The sequence below is a fragment of the Carettochelys insculpta genome, chromosome 2 (genome assembly GCF_033958435.1).
Source record: "Carettochelys insculpta isolate YL-2023 chromosome 2, ASM3395843v1, whole genome shotgun sequence".
NCBI classification, from domain to species: Eukaryota; Metazoa; Chordata; order Testudines; family Carettochelyidae; genus Carettochelys; species Carettochelys insculpta.
Genome location: NC_134138.1, coordinates 8,091,948 through 8,115,856, shown reverse-complemented (window position 1 = coordinate 8,115,856; position 23,909 = coordinate 8,091,948). Strand labels below are relative to the sequence as shown.

The 23,909-nt window shown below is 48.2% G+C and overlaps 1 protein-coding gene across 1 annotated transcript; it reads right to left on the bottom strand.

Annotated features, from left to right (window-relative positions):
- Nucleotides 1-13,930: 13,930 nt before the first annotated feature.
- Nucleotides 13,931-18,655, bottom strand: LOC142008404 (lymphocyte antigen 6E-like). Its single transcript, XM_074985596.1, has 3 exons — nucleotides 18,604-18,655; nucleotides 16,378-16,497; nucleotides 13,931-14,139 (listed from the first exon to the last, which is right to left on the bottom strand). The coding sequence occupies exons 1-3, from the start codon at nucleotides 18,653-18,655 to the stop codon at nucleotides 13,931-13,933; spliced, it is 381 nt and encodes a 126-aa protein (XP_074841697.1).
- Nucleotides 18,656-23,909: the final 5,254 nt, after the last annotated feature.

Genomic DNA, 23,909 nt, shown 5'->3' with positions numbered 1-23,909 from the left:
CAGGTTGAACTGCGGTAGCCTGGCACTCTCTCGTTGGGCAACATCCATAATCCGGGATGATTAAAGTTAGATGGACGGCCACTTATCGTGGGTGCAGCCACGTTTCCTGCAGTCCCGTACAGTTTGTTTACAGCCACCAATCCTGGCTCTCATTGTTCTGTGCTAATTAGCTGTAATTTACACCAAAAGGTCTGCCCTTGCTACAGGGACTGTCCTCTGGCTGTGGACCCTGGATGTTGAGCACAAGCGCAGATTAGGATCCAGACACAGCTGTGGGCCCCATTCCTACTGACTGCCTCCTTGCTGTCACTTAGAAGGAACTGAGACATAGGCTTCCACTAAGAAAACATCCTGGAGAGATCAAGAGAGCTCTGGATCCTGCCCACTTTCTGACCCATCCTGGTGGTTCTCTTCTGCGGGGATCTGAGTTTGGCCACAGACTCCTGCAGCCCTGCTTTGGAGAGGGCACCCTCTAAACCCCATCTCTCAGTCCCATCTCCCTAATCTCATCACCTCGGTCTAATCCTTGGACTCACATCTCCTCCTCAGGGATACCCATGCCTTTAGAATTTGTGCCCAATAAACAAGGGCCCATGCAAATCTGTGGCAAGAACCTCTTATTTCTGTCCACTCAGGTGTGGTCGCTGGGAAGATTCTGCAGCCAGGAGAGTAAAACAGGGGGCGAGTTTTTCTTTTCCTGAATTAGATATAAAAATGATTTGTGGGACTAAAGTCCCTCTCATTGACCGTGTCTACACGAGCCCCAAACTTCGAAATGGCCATGCAAATGGCCATTTTGAAATTTACTAATGAAGCGCTGAAACACATATTCAGTGCCTCATTAGAATGCTGGCAGCTGCGGCACTTCAAAATTGCCACAGCTCGCTGCCACACGGCTCGTCCAGACAGGGCTCCTTTTCGAAAGGACCCCAGCAACTTCAAAATCCCCTTATTCCTAACAGCAGATAGGAGTAAGGGGATTTCGAAGTTGCCGGGGTCCTTTCGAACAGGAGCCCCGTCTGGACGAGCCGCATGGCGACGAGCTGCGACAATTTCAAAGTGCCACAGCTGCCGGCGTTCTAATAAGGCACTGAATATGTATTTCAGCACTTCATTAGCAAACTTCGAATGGACATTTCAAAGTTTGGGCTAGTGTAGACACGGCCATTGTGTTTACTGTAATAATAAGTCTTCTTCAGCTTGGTTTGGCCCATACCTCTCTATCTGCACTGGGTCCATAACTAGTTGTCTGCACATTCCTTCACAGCAATGCACACCATACCTCAGCCATTGCAGATGCTGCAGAGATGTGAAATGAAGAGAGGGTTTCCGGCTCTGACGAGACCTGGGCCAAGGGTAGGAACTGGGGGATGAACATGTTAGTTGGCTAATAGTAGCCATGTTAGTCTGTTGCGTCACAAAAAACAAGCAGTCCTGTAGCACCTTAAAGACTAACAATCTTATTTAATAGGTAATAAGTTTTGGTGGGTAAGACCCACCAAGTTGGCTGTTTTTTGTAAAATGAGCACCAGCGAAATAGTTAACAACCTTACCTTTAAAAACGTCCTCATGAAGTGATAGAATTACAATCACCAGAAAGGAATGGGACAGTTGGAGCGTCTTGTTGTTTCAGGCTGAATGCAGATCCAGGAAGACCATGGAAATGTTCTTCATGCAGTTCTGGTTTTCCAGATCACCTGTAGACCAAGCAGAGCTAAGACAATATGGCCTGGAGTTTCAGCAGCGCAAGGCCCATTAAAAAGCACTGCAGTGGGTTAAGACCACAATCCCCTTGGAAATTAAAGGCATGGTGCTGCTCACTCACTCAAGAGCATCTCATGAGCATGCTTTTGGAAACTGCACATTTTTAATTAAAGATTTTATTTCGGAACAGGAGTCTAGGACTAGGAGTGGATTCTATGGAAAATTCCATGGCCTCTAAAACAGGCGACCTGAAAAGCACATTAAACCTCTCCTGGCTTCTTTCCCTTTAAGAAGAGGTACTTCTTCAATGTTACTAATATCTTGTTCATCAGCTAGGGCGACTCCCATCAGCAGATCACAAATTACTGTACAGTCATTAATGAACAGAGCCTTTCCAGTGAGCTGCAGCTGGGTAATGCGAGACATACCAACATTAAGACACTCCTTTGAGTTCACGGAGGACATCAGTGGAGAGATGGCAGCAGAACCAGTCCTGTCTCTCAATTAAATTTGGTCCTTCCTGCTTCCACCTATGGCCAGTGGAGTTTGAACTGCAGCTGAGGGCAGGTGACCTTTGGCCAATTCCATAGGGCCTGGGCAAATTTTAGACGGTACAGTGGGCTCTAAAAGCACCAACTCCAGATTGCTGCCTACTGAGACTGGAATAAAAGAACTGGAGAGAAACTTTCCTGAAGCTAGGGCACAGATTCAAAGCAGCATTATTGCTGCCATTCAGAAGGGCTGGCATTTGCAGTTAATCCTGGAATAGGCATTGTGAGCGATTCATACCTGGGCCCAGGTGGCCCAGTGGCTAGGCCCCCTGGTCCAGGGTCTGTTGGGTGGGTCTGCAGCCCCACCCAAGAGTCTATGGCTTGAGTTTGGGGCATGGCCTCAAGGATCTAGTCCCCTCTTTTGGCAGGAGAGGGGCTCCTGGGGTGGGGGTGGGGCTCTCCACAGGACCTGGGGAAGGGTCCTGGGCTGCACCCTCCAGTGGCTAACTGGGTGGCAGCTCTGGCTGGGGGCCTCCTGCCTCAGAGCCAGCTCTTGCCTCTTGGGTGGTCAGCACCAAACTGGGCTGCCTTCCCTCCCTTTATACCCCTCCAGGCCTGACACTGGCCACAGGTGAACTGGCGTGGGGCTGATCTGGCTAACAAGCCTTGTTTAACCCCTGCCTTGCCTGGCCTCCCTCTCACCCTCCTACAGGCATGTTTTGCTCTTATGCAATGGAATACAGTAAAGCTTGATTTGTCCAACGTCCATCAAACACATGGTAGCCAAAGGGCTTTCCAGATTTAAGTGCCCCTTTCTTAGTTACTTGCAATTCATCTAACGGGGCATATCCCCAGGGGGTTGCACTGAGAGTGTGGGCTTCTCATGTCCTCCATCTCCAGGAGACAATGCTATAAATCAGCTAAGAACTGGAGAGTTGCACCAGGCAACATACAGAACCCTGGCGTGAAAGGCAACAGAGACTCATTTTGCTAAGGGATGTGAGATGCCCCTTGGAAAAAAGGTGGCATTGCAGAACTTTGCAGTGTTTCCCCAAACAGGAAAACCCGCAAAGATGTCAAACTCCTCTTTTGTCAGCCCAGCACAGTCCAAGACAGAGGACACAGACAAAACTGGCTAAAATCCCCTGGATTACTGCCCTGTATCTGGATTCATCCAGATTGCACACAAAGAGCAGGAAATGGAAATGGATTCTCCACCTACATGCTCACAGTCCCTGGAACATTTTTTGATAATGAGCATCTGACACTCATCACTTGAATCAGCAAAGGGAAAAAAAGGGAAGCCTTAGTACAAAAGTTCTCTGTTTTCTGATAACCCAAAGGAGGTAATTGCATTGCAGAGTAACAAAGCAGCAATGACCAATGGGGAGAGCATTTCTTAAAAGCAGCACTGACCAATGTCAAGGACATGTCTTAGCAATTAATAACCAAAGAGGGGGACATTCTAGCTCAGGTTACTTGTCTGCACGGAAAAGCCCCAGCCATGCTGTGTTCACCACTTACATACAGAGAAGTTAGATAAAAACTTAATTTTATTTCTTAGAATTTAGAACACAAGAACCTGCAAAACAGAGACAAACAAAGCAGGCTGCTCCCAAGAGTAGACCTGCATGAGTCACTCCACTTTGCTAGGAGCGTGCCTCTCAGGCTACGTACACAGCTTAGCTTGAGCTAATGTACTAAAATATTAACAGAGAGGGAGCTGTGCTAGTCTATATACCATCAAAACAAAAAGCAGTCAAGTAGCACTTTAAAGACTAGCAAAATAATTTATTAGGTGAGCTTTCGGGGGACATAAGAACATAAGAATGGCCATACTGGGTCAGACCAAAGGACCATCTAGCCCAGTATCCTGTCTGCCGACAGTAGCCAATGCCAGGTGCCCCAGAGGAGGTGAACCGAAGACAATGATCAAGCGATTTGTCTCCTGCCATCCATCTCCTGCCTTCGACAAAAGGCTGGTCACCATACCTTACCCCTTGCTAATAGCCATCAATGGACCTAACCTCCACATATTTATCGAGCTCTTTTTTAAACTCTGTTAGAGTCCTGCCTTCACAGCGTCCTCTGGTGAGGAGTTCCCCAGGTTGACTGTGCGCTGTGTGAAGAAAAACTTTCTTTTATTAGTTTTGAACCTGCTACCCATTAATTTCATTTGGTATCCTCTAGTTCTTATATTATGGGAACAAGTAAATAACTTTTCTGTATTCTCTTTCTCCACACCATTCATGATTTTATATACCTCTATCATATCGCCCCTCAGTCTCCTCTTTTCTAGACTGAAAAGTCCCAGTCTCTCTAGCCTCTCCTCATATGGGACCCCTTCCAAACCCTTAATCATTTTAGTTGCCCTTTTCTGAAGCTTTTCTAATGCCAATATATCTTCTTTGAGGTGAGGAGACCACATCTGCACGTAGTACTCAAGATGTGGACGTACCATAGTTTTATATAGGGGAAGTAAGATATTCTTCGTCTTATTTTCTATCCTTTTTTTAATTATTCCTAACATCCTCTTTGCTTTACTGACTGCTGCTGCACACTGCATGGATGTTTTCAGAAAACTGTCCACTACAATACCAAGATCCCTTTCCTGATCTGTTGTAGCTAAATTTGCCCCCATCACATTGTATGTATAATTGGGGTTATTTTTCCCAATGTGCATTGCCTTATGCTTACCCACATTAAATTTCATTTGCCATTTTGCTGCCCAATCACTCAATTTGCTGAGATCTTTTTGAAGGTCTTCACAGTCTGCTTTGGTTTTGACTATCCTGAACAGTTTGGTGTCATCTTCTTCAGTGGGTCTGTCCCACAAAAGCTCACCTAATAAATTATTTTGCTAGTCTTTAAAGTGCTACTTGACTACTGTTTGTTTTGGTACTAAAATATAGCAATGTGGATGTTACAACATCAGCAATGGCTTACGCGCAGATGCAGAAAAATCTGGGTACTTTGGTGAGATTTTGACAGTTTGCCGTCTTTCATCTAGAGTTCTTGGTGATTCTGGTTTAAATAAATCAAGTCTAGTATGTAACTAATACCTTAAAATCAGCTCTGCTGGAGTCTCAAAAGTGGCAGACTCTGCAGCAGAGCCCTACATGAACGGGAGCTGTTCAATGCAGCACGTGACAGGGTCTCTCATAATTTCTTGGGCTATGTCTACACTAGCCTGGCAGATCGACCTGCTCTGGTCGGGATATGTGAAACGGACCTATCAGGAATCAGCAGTTAACCCCGTACTCCTTGAGTATGAAGAGTAAGGAAGTTTGATTGGAGAAGCTCTCCTGGTGACCTTCTTCAGTGAGGATGACCAGATAAGTTGATAGCAGATACATCAGTTCTAGTGACGCAATTGCCCTAGCTAGAATTGCATATCTGCAATCACCTTACTTTCCCTAGTTTAGGCATACCCTGACTTAAGCTGGTTTCAGAGTCTGCACCAAACACATTTCCAGTCTGTTTGATGCTGGCTACCGAGGAGCCAACTGTGTTTCAGAGAGTTCTGCCACAGTCCTGTCTGGAAAGCCTCCCAAACACATGGTGGAGCGTTACCCGAAACGAACTCCTCGGGTAACCCACAGGTGACAAGCGTACTGTGAAACACATCAGCTCTTTCGGCACAGGAGATTATTGCCATGTGTCCCACAGCTGGGCACTCAGAACACTGCTAAACACATGGTCATGACCCATGTCCACATGTATCTTTCCTAGCATGTTTCAGTGGCTTTTGCACCAGGTGGTGTCACACCAGCTATTTTCCATTTCTGCAATTCCGTAAAACACCAGCCACCAGAAATAACTGCTGGCCCCCCTTTCATTTTTACCACTCCAGAGTGTCACTCTTGCAATTCCACTAGCTTTCTTCTCTGTAAGCTTTCAGGTATCATTGCTTGTAGTGTCTATAGCAAACAACCATCTTCCAGGGATAACTCCAGTTTCTTGTAAGGAAGAGAAGACTTAAGGGTGATTTAATTGCAGCCTTCAACTTCCTGAAGGGGAGCTCTCAAGAGGATGGTGAGAAACTGTTTTCAATGGTGTCAGATGGCAGAACAAGGAGTAATGGTCTGAAGTTACAGAGGGAGAGGTGTAGGTTAGATATTAGGAAAAACTATTTCACCAGGAGGGTGGTGAAGCATAGAAATGTGTTGCCTAGAGAGGTGGTGGATTTTCCATCCCTAGAGGTTTTAAAGTCCCGGCTTGACAAGGACCTGGCTGGGATGACTTAGTGGGGGTTGATCCTGCTTGAAGCAGGGGGCTGGACTAGATGACCTCCTGAGGTCCCTTCCAGCTCTATGATTCCATGATTCTATGTAAGGTCCTCAGGACCTCTCAGTTATGAGAAATGGCCACCCTGTAAGCATAAGTGAGTGCATCACCTTAAACCATTGGCTCCCAACCTTTTCACTAGTGCAGACCCCCAATAACCCCCCAAACCTTTTGTGGACCCCCCTCAAAGCCAATTCTAGCTTCTATGTACATTTCATTAAATGAAAAATGAAACCACAACATACATTTGAGCAATTAATAACATTATTGGGAGCTATTCAATTGAAAAATAATAATTGACTGTAACTGTGTACTTTATTTAAAACTTATTTTCTATGATCCTTTTCATTTATCTTTTCTTTTTCACAGATCCCCTGCAGTACTCCCATGGACCCCCAGGGGTCTGCAGATCCCAGGTTAGAACCTGCAAAACAGAGAGAAACAAAGCAGGCTGCTCTCAAGAGTAAACAGCAAACTGCCAAAATCTCACCATACAAAGCACCCAGATTTTAGTGTCTGGGGCAAACAGTGCTCATAAAAAATTACAGTGGGGGGACGAAGAAGGTAAAAAGGACAACAGATCCTGGGACCAGTCACATTTTTGCTACCCTGCCTTAATCAAAGTGGACTCATTTCTTCTCACCAGAACTATTTCCTTGGCCATGGCAGGGAAGTCGTCTAGGACAGAGCTTCTATATACAGAATTTCCCTCTCTGTTTCCCTGTGCAAAGGGACAAACCACACAGCAGAATCCATAGCCCCACCTAATGGCAGTGTCGGATTATGAACTCTATTCAACAGCCTCATCTGTGTTTGAGTCTGAAACCAAATTGATCTCTGTTAGCCGCTTCCAATAAATTACCCAAACAAAGAGGGGAAGACGGGTTTTTCAGGCTTGCAAAAAATTCAGACATACTTTCTTCTTCTGGTGAACTTTTTAGATGAAACTTATCTTGTTCTGTAACAAAAACTGATAGTAGGCTTAATGTATAATGTATCTTTATAATCTCTGGTATTTCCTTATTTTCATACCTGTCACCTTCTTGCAGCAAACGTGTGGCTTTAGGTAAGTCTTCTTCGCCTCAGGTGGATGTGACCAGGAGTCATCACTGGATTTCACCCCCCGGTTGGCTTATTAGTTTTCCCAGGCTGGGTAATGTGACATGAATATTGACCCATGCCCCCTGCTTTCAGCCCTGCAAAGGTGGTTTCACCCACTGATGTTAGGAGTATCAGTATCTTCTATAACAATTGCCTAAAAACACCATTCAAGTCTAGAAAAAATTGCAAAATTGTCCTCTTGTTCGTTAAATTGGAAACAGTCGTTTTGTCTTTACTGTCCCACTTCTTTATTTTTGCATAATCCCACCCTGGGCACCCATTCCTCTGGTGTGTTCCCAACATTTGCACAGTGCAGCTAGAGACAAACACAGTTTGATTTCTTAGAAGTGAGTGCATGCAAAGCCTCCAAAACAGAGAAAACAAAGGGCTGCTCCCTGCAACAGAGAGGTAGGTACAGCTCAGCACATCTTGCTTTAAGCCGTCTGTCTGGAAACACACCGGTATTGCAGGCTTTGGTATGGAGCCCCTACCCTGAATTTTGCCAACAGCTTGGAACTGCTCCAAGTTCTCAATAGAGTAAGGTCTCAGAGTACATGAGCCAGCCTTACGCGGTTGACCACAATTCCTAAAGTAAACCCTGGAAATGCGCTATTTCCAGTTGCACTTAGCTCCCTCCCCCCGGCCCCGGCTGAACCGTCCCCCCACCCAGCTCCGCATGGCCCCAGCTCAGCCCCGCCCCCCCACAGCTGTGCTCACCACCTGGGCATAGCTCCTGGTCACCCCCCACCCTCACCTCTGGCTCTAGCTCACCAACCATCAGGAACAACTCTGGCTCAACCTCCCTGACCCCAATTCAGCCCCATGCCAACTCATCACTCCCACACACAGCTCTGACTCAACTTCACCCCCTGCCACGCCGCACCTCAGGCTTAGCCCCCCTGCCAACCCGCTGCTAGGTTTACCCCTCCCCAACCACCCCTCCTGCCACCCCAGGGCTTACCTTTCTGCTGCTTCTCCAGCTGCAGAATGTGTGTTAAGCCAGACCCCCACTTACGCGAAATCTGGGTTACGCACAGGAGTGTGGAATGGAAACGTGTGTAACTCGAGGCTCTGCTGTATAACGCACCCCAGGGATCTCTGCACCGATGTTCCCTTTAATTTTTCCATCTATGTGCAGAATAAATTTTATTACATGCATCAAGGCATGTGCACCTGTGCACCGCCAATAGAAACACACACTGATGGCTGTGGGCAGCTATGGACTCTACCATTTAGCTGGGTAGAACCTGCATCTCTCCTGGGCAGCCGCCTAATCACTCAGCTTACAGGGAATGCTGTCCTGCACCCAAATTCTTGGTGAGGATCTTCAAACAGCCTGCTCAGAAGAGCTCCACGTAATGTAAAGCACTAACGCAGTCCAAGTTAGTTGTTCCATCGCCTGTTCTGCCACAGACCCTGCGTAATTCCTTCGGGATCGGTCTCCTCTCTGTCAACCCTCACTGTGGACCGCACGAGAGCCTTCTCCTCCATGACTCGCTCGCCAGAGCAGCCCCCCTGTCTTTCTGAACATCTCTTTCCATCCAGCTCTGTTCCCCCCGTGGCCCCTCTAAGATCAAGTCCTGGTGAATGAATGAGGAGTTCAGTTTATCCACCCACCCTTTGTTCCCTCCATTGGTTTCCAATATGGACTCTTCGCTGGTTTGAATTTGTTCCACTCTCTGAAATCCCCTGTGGACACATTCTGCTGGAGAGAAGCTGGACAAAATAAAGTGGCATTTTAGTCCATGGTGTACACATCTGATGTGGCAGCTCTGAGTGTAGCTGGAGAAAGAGGCTCTGCCGGGTTGGGAATAAGGTGAAGGGACCTTTTAAAGGGGTGGCCAGACCTGGGCTGCTGCACCCGGCAAGAGTTCAGGTGCTCCAGGGGTGCTAACCACTGGAAAATCTTCCCTAGGGAGGTTGTGGGCACGCCATCATTGGAGATTTTTGAGAGCAGGTTAGACAAACCCCTGTGAGGGATGGTCTGGTCTAGATGGTGCTTAGTCCTGCTGTGAGGGCAGGGGACTGGACTTGCCCTCTGGAGGTTCCTTCTAGTTCTAGTGTTCCACGATTCCGTGAATCTCCCGGGGCAGTGGAACACCAAACAATGCATTATTAGAGATGTCATCCTGGGTTTTACTCTGGGCCCTGCATGCACCAGGATGGGACTGTAGCAGTTTGGGAGCTCAGTGTGAAAACCCATGTGCTACAGATGCAGCTTTGCTTGACAGGGCCACTTGTGGTCTGGGGAAGAGCATGGGTGACTAGCCAATCTGGAGCACAGGAATTAGTTCTTGACAAGTTAGACTGACTGAAAAAGAAATGAAAAATAACAGGCCTTTTTGCCGACACAATATTCCCACCTCCAATGAGCAGTGGTCGCACGTCTGCAGACAATGTGCGGGTCACACTTGCAGTTGTTCTGGCAAAACTTCTGTCTTGGGGTGGCCTGGGGATTTAACACCTCTGAACGGCAAAAGTTTTGTTCACAAAACAAAAAAGCAGTTTACTGTCTAACCCTTGTACTCCATGTGGTGCACAGGTCATCTACAAGTCTTCTCCACTTCACTCTGTCTGGGGACAAAACTTCTGGGTGGTTCCAGTCATTGTCCTTCAACCTCAGTAGATCTTCTCCATGTTGTCTGAGGTCTTCCTCTTTTGCGTTTCCTTTGCGGGTTCCATGGGAGAGCTTGATGGACTCTGCTGGATGATGGTTTTCTGAGAGTGTGGCCGAGCCGTCCCTACCTTCTTCTCTTGATTTCAACGCCAATTGGTTCTTGGCCGGCTCTGTTCCAAAGCTCCTCATTTGTGACCAGGTCTTGCCATTTGATGTTCAATCACCAGTGGAAACATTGCTCCAATATTCCCAACTCCTGTGAGTGGCAGTAGCCACCAGGGGAATAAACTCTTAGGTCAGGGTAAGTTATGTCACGGGGGGAGTGACTCATTCATAGCCCGAGCAATATCGCTTATACTGGTGTCAGCTGTAGGGTGTACCAAAGCTCACAGAGATGTCAGGTCAGTGAAGCCATATCTTTTATTGGACTAACTTCTCTTGCTGAAGAAAGAGACAAGCTTTGGCGCTGCACAGAGCTCTTCGGCAGGTCTGGGACCAGAACTCCCGGCACCACTGCAAAACACAAGGTGCAACAGATCTTTTAGCACAACTAATTTGTCTGTGTGAGTGCTCCAACCAGCACCTATGAATGTAGTGATTGTCTGGTATCACCCACATAATTTTAACTGGAGCCCAGAGTGCACTGGATGGCTACGTCTACACGTGAAGCCAACATCGAAGTAGCTTATTTCGATGTAGCAACATCGAAATAGGCTATTTCGATGAATAACGTCTACACGTCCTCCAGGGCTGGCAACGTCGATGTTCAACTTCGACATTGCGCGGCACCACATCGAAATAGGCGCTGCGAGGGTACGTCTACACGCCAAAGTAGCACACATCGAAATAAGGGTGCCAGGCACAGCTGCAGACAGTGTCACAGGGCGGACTCAACAGCAAGCCGCTCCCTTAAAGGGCCCCTCCCAGACACAGTTGCACTAAACAACACAAGATCCACAGAGCTGACAACTGGTTGCAGACCCTGTGCCTGCAGCATGGATCCCCCGCTGCCGCAGCAGCAGCCAGAAGCCCTGGGCTAAGGGCTGCTGCCCACGGTGACCATAGAGCCCCGCAGGGGCTGGAGAGAGAGCATCTCTCAACCCCCCAGCTGATGGCCGCCATGGAGGACCCGGCAATTTCGACGTTGCGGGACGCGGATCGTCTACACGGTCCCTACTTCGACATTGAACGTCGAAGTAGGGCGCTATTCCGATCCCCTCATGAGGTTAGCGACTTCGACGTCTCGCCACCTAACGTCGAAGTTAACTTCGAAATAGCGCCCGACGCGTGTAGCCGCGACGGGCACTATTTTGAAGTTAGTGCCGCTACTTCGAAGTAGCGTGCACGTGTAGACACAGCTGATGAGACACAGCACACAGCACAATAGGCACAGGCAGGAACCGGAAGGCCTTGTTGTGGGAGGCGCTGATCATCAGCGCCGTCGCGATACACCTGCAGGTTTTGCATCTGTTGTTCTGGCAAAGTCTGCAGCCACTCTGAGTTGCAGTGTCCTGGCTGTGGGAAGCTCGCTCCTCATGGTGAGCTTGGAGAGGTTGAGGAGAGGTTGTCTGGAAACTAGAAGGGGGAGCTCAGAAGTGATTTCCTTCAGGCTGTGGTCCCTGCCGAGTGTGGGGTGTCATTTGATGGTACCTCGTATAGGGAGTGGTAGGGTGTGCAGTTGGGGGTGTGGGAGGGGTTATTTCTGTGTTGAAAGCGCCTTTCTTGGGGTATTCCTGTGATGGGATCTGCTTCTCTGGCCGAGTCGCCTTGTTTGGTGAAGGTGGTTTTAAGCAGGATAAGGTGAATACTGGAATGTGTTACTGAGAGATGTGGTGGAATCTCCATCCCTAGAGGTTTTTAAGTCCCAGCTTGGCAAAGTCCTAACTAGGGTAATTTAGTTAAGGTTGATCTTGCTTTAGGCAGGGGGCTGGACTCAATGACCTCCTGAGGTCCCTTCCAGCCCTAGGATTCCATGATTCTATGATTCCACGAATACCCCTGTACCTACCACCCAACAGACCAGGGCACATTGCAGGGTAGACGTACCCAGTAGGCAGTACCATAACTGACATCGCTAAAAAGGAAGACAGCCCTGCCTCACTTTACATTCACTCAGCTGGTGTTTTCACAGAGGCTGGGAGCTCTGGACCATTGAGGTTCTCTCTGAATGGAAGCGTAGCTGCTGGAGCAAAACGCTGTTCCAAGTGTGGGCTCCCTGTCTCCCCCCAGTGTACCCCAGCTCTCACATATTCCTGACTACTTTCCTTTCACGTGCAAGAAGGGGGCCTACACCGTTAGAACAGCTCTGGCTGCTTAATAGCCTCTTCTGCTGGAGGAGTTTCAATCTCTGTGCAGCTGGTGGTGGATTCGGCCTTCCTGCCCTGAAGAGGTAGGGAGAAGTCTCCTTAGCATCTGGGGAGACAGAGGTGCAGAGACGTGATGTGAGTCTGCTGGGGGCACACACCGTATTGGTGTTCCACTGCCCCGGGAGATTCACGGAATCGTGCAACACTAGAACTAGAAGGAACCTCCAGAGGGCAAGTCCAGTCCCCTGCCCTCACAGCAGGACTAAGCACCATCTAGACCAGACCATCCCTCACAGGGGTTTGTCTAACCTGCTCTCAAAAATCTCCAATGATGGCGTGCCCACAACCTCCCTAGGGAAGTTTTTCCAGTGGTTAGCACCCCTGGAGCACCTGAACTCTTGCCGGGTGCAGCAGCCCAGGTCTGGCCACCCCTTTAAAAGGTCCCTTCACCTTGTTCCCAACCCGGCAGAGCCTCTTTCTCCAGCTACACTCAGAGCTGCCACATCAGACGCGTACACCATGGACTAAAATGCCACTTTATTTTGTCCAGCTTCTCTCCAGCAGAATGTGTCCACAGGGGATTTCAGAGAGTGGAACAAATTCAAACCAGTGAAGAGTCCATATGGGAAACCAGAGGAGGGAACAAAGGGTGGGTGGATAAACTGAACTCCTCATTCATTCACCAGGACTGATCTTAGAGGGGCCACAGGGGGAACAGAGCTGGATGGAAAGAGATGTTCAGAAACACAGGGAGGCTGCTCTGGCAAGTGAGCCATGGAGGAGAAGGCTCTCGTGTGGTCCACAGTGCAGGTAGGCAGAGAGGAGACCGATCCCGGAGGAATTACACAGGGTCTGCGGCAGACAGTGGAACAAGTAACTGGGATTGTGTTAATACTGTACGTTAAGTGGTGCCCTTCAGAGCAGACAGCACTGGTTGCACTGAGCATCTCAGATCATTTACCCTGAGCACTGCATCGTGCTTAGGTTGAAGACAGAACCACAGTGTGATATCAGGGAGAGGAACGACCTGCTGGTGGACTATGAAGTGATGCCAAGGCGAAGTCCAGCCAGGGGCATGATTCCCATCTCATGTGGATGACCTTGCACCAGTTCTCATGGAGCAAGATGCTGACAATAGAACAGTCATCACAGCATCATGGGCAGCTGCCGTGTACTTGGGGAAACTCAACCCTGCTGTTTGCCGTGGCTGCTTTTTACCCGGTGTTTTAGATCGCTAATATTTTTAGCACTCTTGCTCCATGAGTTCTGGTATACATCAGCATGAGGTGGGAACCACACCACCAGCTCTTACACACCCATAGCCTTATCAAGCACAGGTGGAAGCTTCTGCTCTCAGGCCTTCGGTGTCTCACTGGAGAAGCTGGAGCTGGTTCTCTGGGACACCAGTTCCTTCCCGTGACCCCTCACAGTCCTGTTCTGAGGACATAGAAGAGGCTGGCCAAGATCCCTGCGGCCACTGCTCGGTTGCTGGCCTTCACGCTGCCAGCCCCGCTGATGTTGCACAGGGAATACTGGCAGCAGGAGACAGAGGTGGCTGCTGCGCCAAGGTTCAGGTTAGTCTGGGGACACACGGTGGAGCATTTCTTGGTGATGTAGTGCTTGGCTTTCTCGCCTGAATGGGAAAAGGAAAACGGAGCAAAGAATCCTTAGTTAAGAGGCCCAAAATCCGGCAGTCCTTTTAGTCAAGGAGATATGGTAGTAAAGCAGCAAAGCACCAGGAGTCAGGCCCACCCAGGGGGAAAGGAGATAACTGCCCCAGGGCCTGGGGGTTCTAAAGGGCCTGGGGCTCCCAGTCGCTGCTCCGGTGCCTGGGGGCCCTGGATCTTTAAATCACCTCGGGGCACGGCGCAGCACACACCAGTCGGCTGTAAGGGCTGGGGGGTCACTGTGCTCCAGGTGGTGTTGAGGGGTGGTGCACCCTGTCCATCTGAGGCCCTGCCACTTCCAGGAACCCATAGCCAAGTCTTCTTCCTCCTGCCCCACCACACACACCTGGCCTAGGGGCCTGGCCTGGCTCTCGGTTCCCCTCACAGGAGCAGGAAGAGAAGGTGTTTCTGTTAGTCTACAAGGTGCCACAGGTCTTCTTGTTTCCTTTCTGTGCCGTTACCCATGGGTTCATTTGCCTCGGGGTTTTAACCCCAGCCCGTCTTTGTCTGCTAGGAAGGGCTGGGTGGACCTCACACCCACTGTCACTATTCCATGCCCCAGAGCCGCTCAGCATCACAAATATGACTCAGCGCCAGTCTCTTGCTAGAAACTACAGGCCAGTATGCAGCAGGATGGGGTGGCTTAGATGTGGTTTCTAAGTCCTGGCACCTTTATAGCACTAGACTCCAGGGACACAGTCTGGTTAAAGAGCAGGCAAAGGGGGGGCGTTTGATCGCAGTCTGCACGTGCAAATATTTGATACCGAGCTCTTCAACCTGGCAGAGAAGGGACAGCGACGTGCCATGTCCGGAAGCTGAATCTAGACAAATGCAAGCTGGGTATAATCAGGTGGATATTTTTAACCCAGGGATGGGGCAGAGGAGGTTCCTAAAAATAGATCTGCTGGCAGAATGACGTGGGGGCAGGGCTCAGGCCCAGGCGATGCATCAGGTCCAATTCTGTGATTACAATCAGTGTTCCCTGTGAGATGAGCAATTGGACAGATGCCCAGGAGAGAGTCAGATGCTGCCCTTCTGGTGACCACAGCGCCCCCAGTGGGCACAGTGTGTTTATGTGGGTGGTGCACATCTGCCCATGCCTGGGTGCACCTAACAAAAGTTATTGCTCCCATGGATGGAAAAAGAAATAGAGGGACCCCTGATCACAATGGTCCCTTCTGGCCATGGAAGCTCTGAAAAGCCTGCCCAGATTCCTCACCGTGGCTTTGGAGCAGCCACACCCCAGAGAATCCTTCCCAGGATTCAACCTGAGCCCACTGAATGTGGAGGTCAGGAGAACAAAGGAGTGGGGCAGGTGAGGCTTGTTGAGCAAACCCCAGGAAGGACAGAGATGATCAATACAGCTCACAGCCACGCACCTCACATCTTCTGGTTACCTGGCTTGGTGCCCAGCACTGCGGGAGTATGACACACCGAAGGCGCAGTGGCAGCATGCCAGTGGGACTTCAGGGCCATGTGCACTAGGGTCATGATCTGTGTTCCCTGTGAGCTGAGCACTTGGGCAGCTGCCCAGGACAGCTTAAGATGCTGCCTAGCTGATCAGCAGAATGCCCCGTGCCCATGGCTGGTTGCATGAGTTACGACTGGAGGTGCACATCGGCATATCCCCCCCTGCACATAGAAAAATTTATTGTGCCCACGGATGGGAAAAAAAATAGAGTGAGCATTGTTTCAGCGTCCTAGCTCGGCCGCCCCAGCCCCATCACAGCTCCAGTGAGTCAGCCAGCCTGCCCCTCCCAGAGCTCTCAAGACAGCCCAGCCCCCTATGACTCACAGCTGGCAGCGTATGTTTCTACTGACGGTGCACATCCCCATAGGCCTTGGTGCACATAACAAAATTTATTCTGTGCACAGATGGTAAAAAATTAGAGGGAGCCCTTGATCCAGTTACTTTTTTGAGCACCAAGATCTGGTTATGGGATTTTGCATGTAACTCTTATTGCTCCATATGGGTCCCTCCCAAGCTTGCAATTAGTGATGCATGAGGCTCTTAACCCTGGTGCAAAGGGATACAGGTCATTCCAAGTCTCTCCATGCGCTATGCTGAGGAATTATTCACCCTCCTAAGAGAGGGAAGAAAGAATCCATCTGCCTGGCACAGGTGAGACAGAATGACCTACTGCACCATAAAGAACCCGATCACAATGTTAGAGAAGCCGTCCTGAGCTACTGCGGGTACTCACCCATCCCTGTCTTCGTGTAGCTGGTTACACAGTATTTCTCGTCCTCAGCACAGTCAGTTATTTTAATACAATTCCAGTTGGAGGGTTCGTTGTTGCATGTGAAGCACTTCAAGGCATAAGCTGCAAAAGGAAGATCAGAGAATCATAGGATCATAGAACAACAGAGCTGGAAGAGACCTAAAAAAAACCCATCACGTCCAGCCCCCTGCCCTAGGCAGGACGAAACCCATCAGATCAGCCCCGCCAGGGCTTTGTCGAGGCAAGACTTAAACACCTCCAGGGATGGAGGCTCCACTGCTTCCCTGGGTAGACCATTCCAGTGCTTCACCACCCTCCTAGTGAAGAAGTTTTTCCTAATGGTCAACCTGGACCTTCCCAACTGCAACTTGAGACCATTGTTCTGTGTTCTGCCATTCGTGACCACTGTGAACAGCCTCTCTCCAGCCTCTTTGCAGCCTCCCTTCAGTAAGTTGAAGGCTGTTATCAAGTTTCCCCTCAGTCTTCTCTTCTGCAGACTAAACAGTCTCAATTCCCTCCACCTTTCTTCATAGGTCATATGCTCCAGCCCCCTAATTATTTTGGTCACCCTCCTCTGGACCCTCTCCAGCGTATCCACATCCTTCCTATAACTGGGGGCCCAGAAACTGGACACAGTACTCCAGATGCAGCTTCTCCAAAGCCGAATAAAGAGGAATAATCACTTCTCTGGATCTACTGGCAACGCTCCTCTTGATGCAACCTAATATGCCATTAGCCTTCTTGTCTACAACAGCACACTGTTGACTCATGTCCAGCTTCTCTTCCACTACAACTCCCAGGCCCTTTTCTGCAGAACTACTACCAAGCCAGTCCGTCCCCAGCCTGTAACAATGCTTGGGATTCTTCTTGCCCAAGTGCAGGGCTCTGCACTTGTCTTTATTGAACCTCATCAGATTTCTTGCAGCCCAGTCTTCCAATTTGTCTAAGATGAGGCAACACAGGTTAGAGCCCTGCAGAAAAGTCATCTGCAGAACAAGGCTGAGAAACCTGTCTGATCCTGCAAGGGAAATAGTGAAACTGGAGCTACATAAAGTGCTATTCACTTGTACAGAGTTCTACAAAGTGGAAATGTCAGGGCACTTGCTTTTTCCCTCTAATCTAATCACAGGTGTTATCTCTAACAACAGCATTTTTTATGTATATATGGAGATGCCCATCTCAGAACTGGAAGGGACCTTTGCAGGTTAGTGAGTCCAGTCCCCTGCCCTCTTGGCAGGGCCAAGCACCACCACCTTTCCTCCCCCCCACCCCACTTTCTAGTTGTCTTAGCTCCCTAAATGGCCCCTGTGAGGATTGAACTCAGAGCACTGGCTGTAATAAGCCAATGCTCAAGCCACCCAGCTATCCCTTCCCACTAGTAAGAGTGGTTGGGATGATTATTGCTGATGTTGTCCCTTTGCATGACTGTTGGACAGTAATGCTCAGTGGTTAGTAGCCAGAACTTCTCCTTCATAGGTGGCTCCAGACACAGACAGGGAAAAAAGATAAACATAGCACATAGGCAGCTTTTCTCGCTGGGTCTCCCTGCCATGCTCCAAGCAAACTCACACCTACCTTGGCTCCAATACAACAAATACCTTGTCTAATCTCGTACTTGTCTCAATTAGTCCAGTAGGGTTACTCATATTCAGAGAATGGCTCACCTGGGTGATTGTTTACAGGGGGTTAGTTTTGAAAAGCAGATCGAGATCAGGAATCCTGAGAAGAGAATAACTGTCTCCTCGAGAGGGTCCAGCCACTGTGATTTCGTAAGTATCAGAGGGGGAGCCGAGTTAGTCTGTATCTTCAAAAACAACAAGAAGTCCCGTGGCACCTTATACACTAACAGATACTTTGGAGCATAAGGTTTCATGGGCAAAGCATGCAGCTGGTAGACCAGGAACAAAGTTTATGGGCAGAGACTGTGGTCCTCTCTGTCACCCAATGCACAAAAGGGTCAACGCTTTGCACCTGGCACGGCTTTCTGACTCTAATGACACTGCCTAGCTGAAGGCACCGTGAGATATCCCAGTCACAAGCTGGGGTTCACAGGCAGCAAAGCGGGCAACAGCAGTGCCAACTTAACGTTGACTCTTTCCTCTTTGCCAGCGATGCTGTAAAATCTCCTGGGGCCCCCACCTCACTAAAGCTGAGCCGCTCTCATCTGCATATTCTTCAGCTAGCATAAAAGAGGCGCTAGCATCTCACCTCGCTCCATGCACAGGACTGCAACCAGCAGGGTGAAAAGAAGAGCCTTCATCTTGGCGAGGTCCTTACAGCCTTTGCAATTAGGGCAGCTATCTTCGGGCCAGGTTTTATAGTGCTGTGCAGTTTGCTTCTCATGACTAGGATGATGCTAATTTGAGGGTGTGGGGCACACCACAGGGTAAGGCATGAGATGGATGCGGGTGTGTCTGGGGATGAGAGAGGGAACAACCTGCCCCGCTGGGAAGCTTCTGCCTGATTCTTTCCATCAGTGTTTGGCTTAGGCTCCAAAATGCAAGAGATGAGGGAGATACAGACGAGGAGGTTCTTTGGGCTTGTTTTTCTCATGCCTTTGTGGGAAATGGGTGGTTTTGTTTTGGACATGTTTCTCAAACACTGCTGTCAACAGCAGCCACGCAGCCAGTGAGGGAAAAAGCAAGGAGGGGTGAGAGATTAAGGTGTCAAACTACAGGGCAGAAATAAATGAAAAAAATGCGTTTCTTAAATTTTGCCTGAGCTAAAACTATTTACTAAAGCACGGTCACATTGCCCATTTTCTAAGGAATGTTTTAAAAAGACTTTTTTGTTAATAATCTCGGAGGGACAGCCATGTTAGCTGTAGCTTCACAAATAGCAAGCAGATCTGTGGCACCTTAAAGAGCAGCAAATTTATTAGGTCTTGAGCTTTCATGGGTAAGACCCACTTCCAATCATCTAAAGACGTGAGTCTTACCCACGGAAGCTCGTGACCTAATAAATTTGTCGGTCTTTAAGGTGCCACAGAGCTGCTTGTTTTTCATCAATGACATTTTTCAATTTCAAAACTGGTAAATTGATTTTTTAAAATATCTGCCATATGATTAAATTGATCATTCAACATCAACATGAAAAAGAGCATTTGTAGAATCCCAGGGCTCGAGGAGACTCAGGAGGCCATCGAGGCCAGCCCCCTGCCCGAAGCAGGACCAAGCCCAACTAAATCACCCCAGCCGTGGCTTTGTCAAGCCAGGCCTTTAAAAAAAAGAAACATAAGCCACCATTTAGACAAGCAATGAACAGGGAAAATATTTGCGAAAGGGTAAATGGAAGCATCTGACCACCCACCTCTGAGAAGGTCATTATGAGGTTCACCACTGTCCTGGACCCTCTTGTCTCTCTCTTCTCTAAACTAAACAGTCTGACTCTTTCTAGGCCTCTAATGATTTTCTTTGCTTGTCCCTTCACATTCTCTGATCCATTCTCTGACATGGAGTCATGGGCCGATGGTCCCAATGCACGTACAACCCAAATCAGCGCTGCGTCATTTTTCGTGTCCTATCACTTTGCAAATGACTTTCCAACTTGTACTTCTCCATTTTCCCTGTTACGTCTTGATGTCAGATTTCTCTCTTCCACTGAGTAATCCTGGGTCTGGATAGTTGAGCTCATTTGGTAGCAAAACAAAGCAGCAGAAATGTAGCACTTGAAAGATGAACAAAATCATTTATTCGGTGATGAGCTTTCGTGGGACAGACCCACTGAAGAAGTGATCTGGCCCATGAAAGCTCATCACCGAATAAATCATTTTGTTAGTCTTTCAAGTGCTACATTTCTGCTGCTTTGTTTTATTGGAGTACAGACTAACATGGCGACCTCTCTGTTACTATTCACTTGGTAGTAGTGATGCTCAATGAGCAGTGATGCTCTTTTTCCATCACACACTTGTAAATTAATTAACTCCAAATTTAGGCTCTGGGCGACTCAGGCATGGGCTTCTCTGCTTTCCCAACAGCTCCACTTATGAAACCAGGAGCAAAGAGAGGCACTAATTAAATAACCAAATTTTACCAGGCGTGTCTGTCGAGAAACCTCCCATGCCTTCAGGGTGGCAGGAGGTTGACATTCTGTCCCAGCACACCATGTCTTGTCTGGTTTTGTTGGTATTATAAAACAGCCCCGTGTCAATCGTATTCAGGGGATGAGATGAAAAAGATTGTCTTTACTGGCTATTTCACTGCTGGTCAGAGACGTATCACTACGCTGAGAATAGGAGTTCCTGGTGGGAAACCATTTTAATTAAAAATGTGTTGAAAAATAATAATGGTGCTTTTGGTTGGTGAGTATCAAGCAGTGGCCTTTGCAGACAGGGCAGTGAGGCTGCTTGTCCACCTCTGCCTCGCGTCTGTCTCAAGAGAGAAGCAACTCTCCTTCTCCAAAGAATGATGCGAGTGGCTGGCAGTGGCCTAAGCGCTTGACCCTGGAAGGGCTTTGCATTCACTCACACCCATCTAAGCCTCCTTCTGCTGCTGTCTGGGCTGTTTTGCCTCTGACTCTGTCAGATGTTTCTTGGGGATAAATTCAAACATGTTCAAATTTGCTGCAAGATGGGACGGGGCAGCAAACACTCGAGCCTACAGAACCAAAGTGCACAGAGATATGGGAAGATGTGTGATGGGCACTGAGTTAGCAAGGAGGCCAGTGCTAACGAGTACAGATTCCCCTACCCAAGGATGGCATATTTGGGATAGCCCAAGACAACCCTCCAGACAGAGAACAAATTAAATTCTACTTTTATTGCTCCTTATTCAGAGCAAGAAATCAAAACAGAAAGCCAAGCCACCACCTGCTGGAATGCTGTCATCCGTACGTTGCCCTACAGAACCAGCCAACACCCAGATGATGGTGCATTTCATGTTTAATTCAGTTAACATCACCCATGGTCAGTTTCAGAAGCAGCTGGTTCGCTTAGGCCAAAGCTTCTTAATGCCTGAGTCAAGTCAGATGTTAAAACTTAAAATACTCGCGTAAAAGTTTCCTCTCCTGCAAGCTGTGGAACTTTACAGATCACAGTTTTGTTGTATATCAGAGAGGTAGCCGTGTTAGTCTGTATCTTCAAAAACAACAAGAAGTCCTGTGGCACCTTATAGACTAACAGATATTTTGTAGTTTAAGCTTTTGCAGGCAAAGATCCACTTCATTAGCTGCATCTGACAAAGCAGGTCTTTGCCCATGAAAGCTTATGCTCCAAAATATCTGTTAGTCTGTAAATTGGAGAGGGTCCAGGGAAGAGCAACACAAATGAAGAAAGGTCTACAAAATAAGGCAATGGATGATGATTGAAAGAACTGGGTTTGTTTAGTCTGGGAAAGAGAAGACTGAGAAGGGACAAGATGATGGCTTTCAAGTACCGAAAAGGTTGTCAAAAGGAGGAGTGAGAAAAATTGTCCTCCTTAACCTCAGAGGGCAGGACAAGAAGCAACAGGCGTAAATTACAGTGAGCGAGGTTTAGGCTGGACGTTAGGAAAAACTCCCCAAAACTATCAGGGTGGTTAAACACTGGAATAAACTGTGTAGGGAGTGTCACAGTATAACCAATATGATTTCTCTATGGCCTTATAGAGAGGCCTAGAGCTCTCCTGCAGCCAGAATAAAGAGCAGCAGCCACCATTAACTGTGAAGCTACAGGTGACATACTCACATTCCATCCACATTTCAGTACAATAGTGAACAGACATCATCTTTGTCTGCAAATGCAAGAAAATAGACATTGTACCCAAGGGACTGGCAGTGAAAAACCCATTAAAATCAACATACTACACCTACTACAGTGAGACTCCATGCCACATACTCTCTAAGAAGAACAGACACAAAACAGACATCAAAAAGCTCTTAACTCACAAGCCTGTCAGCCAACACTTTAATGGAGTGGGTCATTCTGTTAATGACCTGAGAGTCTGTAGCTTACTGAAAAGGAACTTTAAGAATCGTCCGCAAAGAAAAAGTGCAGAGCTGAGCTCTCTTTTATATTCATATTCGACACGTTAACACATGGTGTGAACCGGGACGCCAATTACCTGGGTCATTATATGGACTCTTTTACATACTTTGTTTTATCTGACTCTTGACTTTCCCCCCTACCACCCCTCTTCTCTTCTGATTTGCTCACTTTGATAACAATTTTTGTGATTTGTCAACCTTGATTATTATTTTTGGTTCTCTGTGCCTTAAATATTGAGTCTGTTCTGATCTGGCTCTGGTCTGAGGAAGTGGGTCTATCCCACAAAAGCTCACCACTTTATAAATTATTTTGTTAGTCTTTAAAGTGCTACAGGACTCCTTTTTTGTTTTGATAGTGTCACGTCAGGCTGCTAAGAAGAAGACCACATCCTAATGCCACCCACTGTTACCAGATAAAGAAACAGATCTCAAGATAGGTAAAGAAAGTTTAGATAATAGCATTTCCTCTGGCAAGCAATGACTTATCAGTAGCTGAGATTGTGGAATCACCATTCTATGATGATTGAATTCACTTTTGTACTGTTTTCTGTATATTCTCTGTCTGATTTGTAATTGCTCCCATCTGCTGTATAATTAATTGTTTTAGGTGTAAATCAGTTAAGGTGGTGGGGTGTGGCTGGTTAGGTAATTCTGTTACAGTAGGTTATGACTGGTTAGTAAAAGTGTACTAAAATAATTGGTCAAGGTAGAGCTAAGCAGGATGCAAATTTTACTACTTCAATTGAGGTCCAAATCCGAGTCTACTTTGAAGTAGCCGTGCCAACTTCGAAATAGCGCCCGCCACATCTAAACGTGGCGAGCGCTATTTCGAAGTTGAAATCGACGTAAGGCGGCAAGACGTCAAAGTCGCTATCCCCAACAGGAGATGGGAATAGCGCCCTACTTCGACGTTGAATGTCGAAGTAGGGCACGTGTAGACGATCCGTGTCCCGCAACATCAAAATAGCGGGGTCCGCCATGGTGGCCATCAGCTGAGGGGTTGAGAGACGCTCTCTCTAGCCCCTGCGGGGCTCTATGGTCACCATGTGCAGCAGCCCTTAGCCCAGGGCTTCTGGCTGCTGCTGCTGCAGCTGGGGATCCATGCTGCATGCACAGGGTCTGCAACCAGTTGTCGGCTCTGTGGATCTTGTGCTGTTTAGTGCAAGTGTGTCTGGGAGGGGCCCTTTAAGGGAGCGGCTTGCTGTTGAGTCCGCCCTGTGACCCTGTCTGCAGCTGTTCCTGGCACCCTTATTTCGATGTGGGCCACTTTGGCGTGTAGACGCTCCCCTGCAGTGCCTACTTCAATGTAGTGCTGCCCAACGTCGTTGGGCACCAGCCCTGGAGGACGTGTAGATGCTATTCATCGAAATAGCTTATTTCAATTTCACTACATCGAAATAAGCTATTTCGATGTAGCATCCCCGTGTAGATGTAGCTCAAAAGGGAAAAAGCAGGAAGGGAAGAAGGAACACGTTAAGGAGGACGCACCCCAAAGGCCTCCAAGACCAGCACTGCCAGACCTTGAAGGGCAGCAACCAACATCCAGAGTAACT

Excerpts from the sequence above, each read along its gene's own strand:
- LOC142008404 (XM_074985596.1), bottom strand. The coding sequence starts at position 18,655 with ATGAAGGCTCTTCTTTTCACCCTGCTGGTTGCAGTCCTGTGCATGGAG. Across the intron at positions 16,498-18,603 it reads AGTCCTGTGCATGGAGCGAG|CTTATGCCTTGAAGTGCTTC; the intron begins GTGAGATGCTAG and ends TTCCTTTTGCAG. Across the intron at positions 14,140-16,377 it reads CTACACGAAGACAGGGATGG|GCGAGAAAGCCAAGCACTAC; the intron begins GTGAGTACCCGC and ends TTTCCCATTCAG.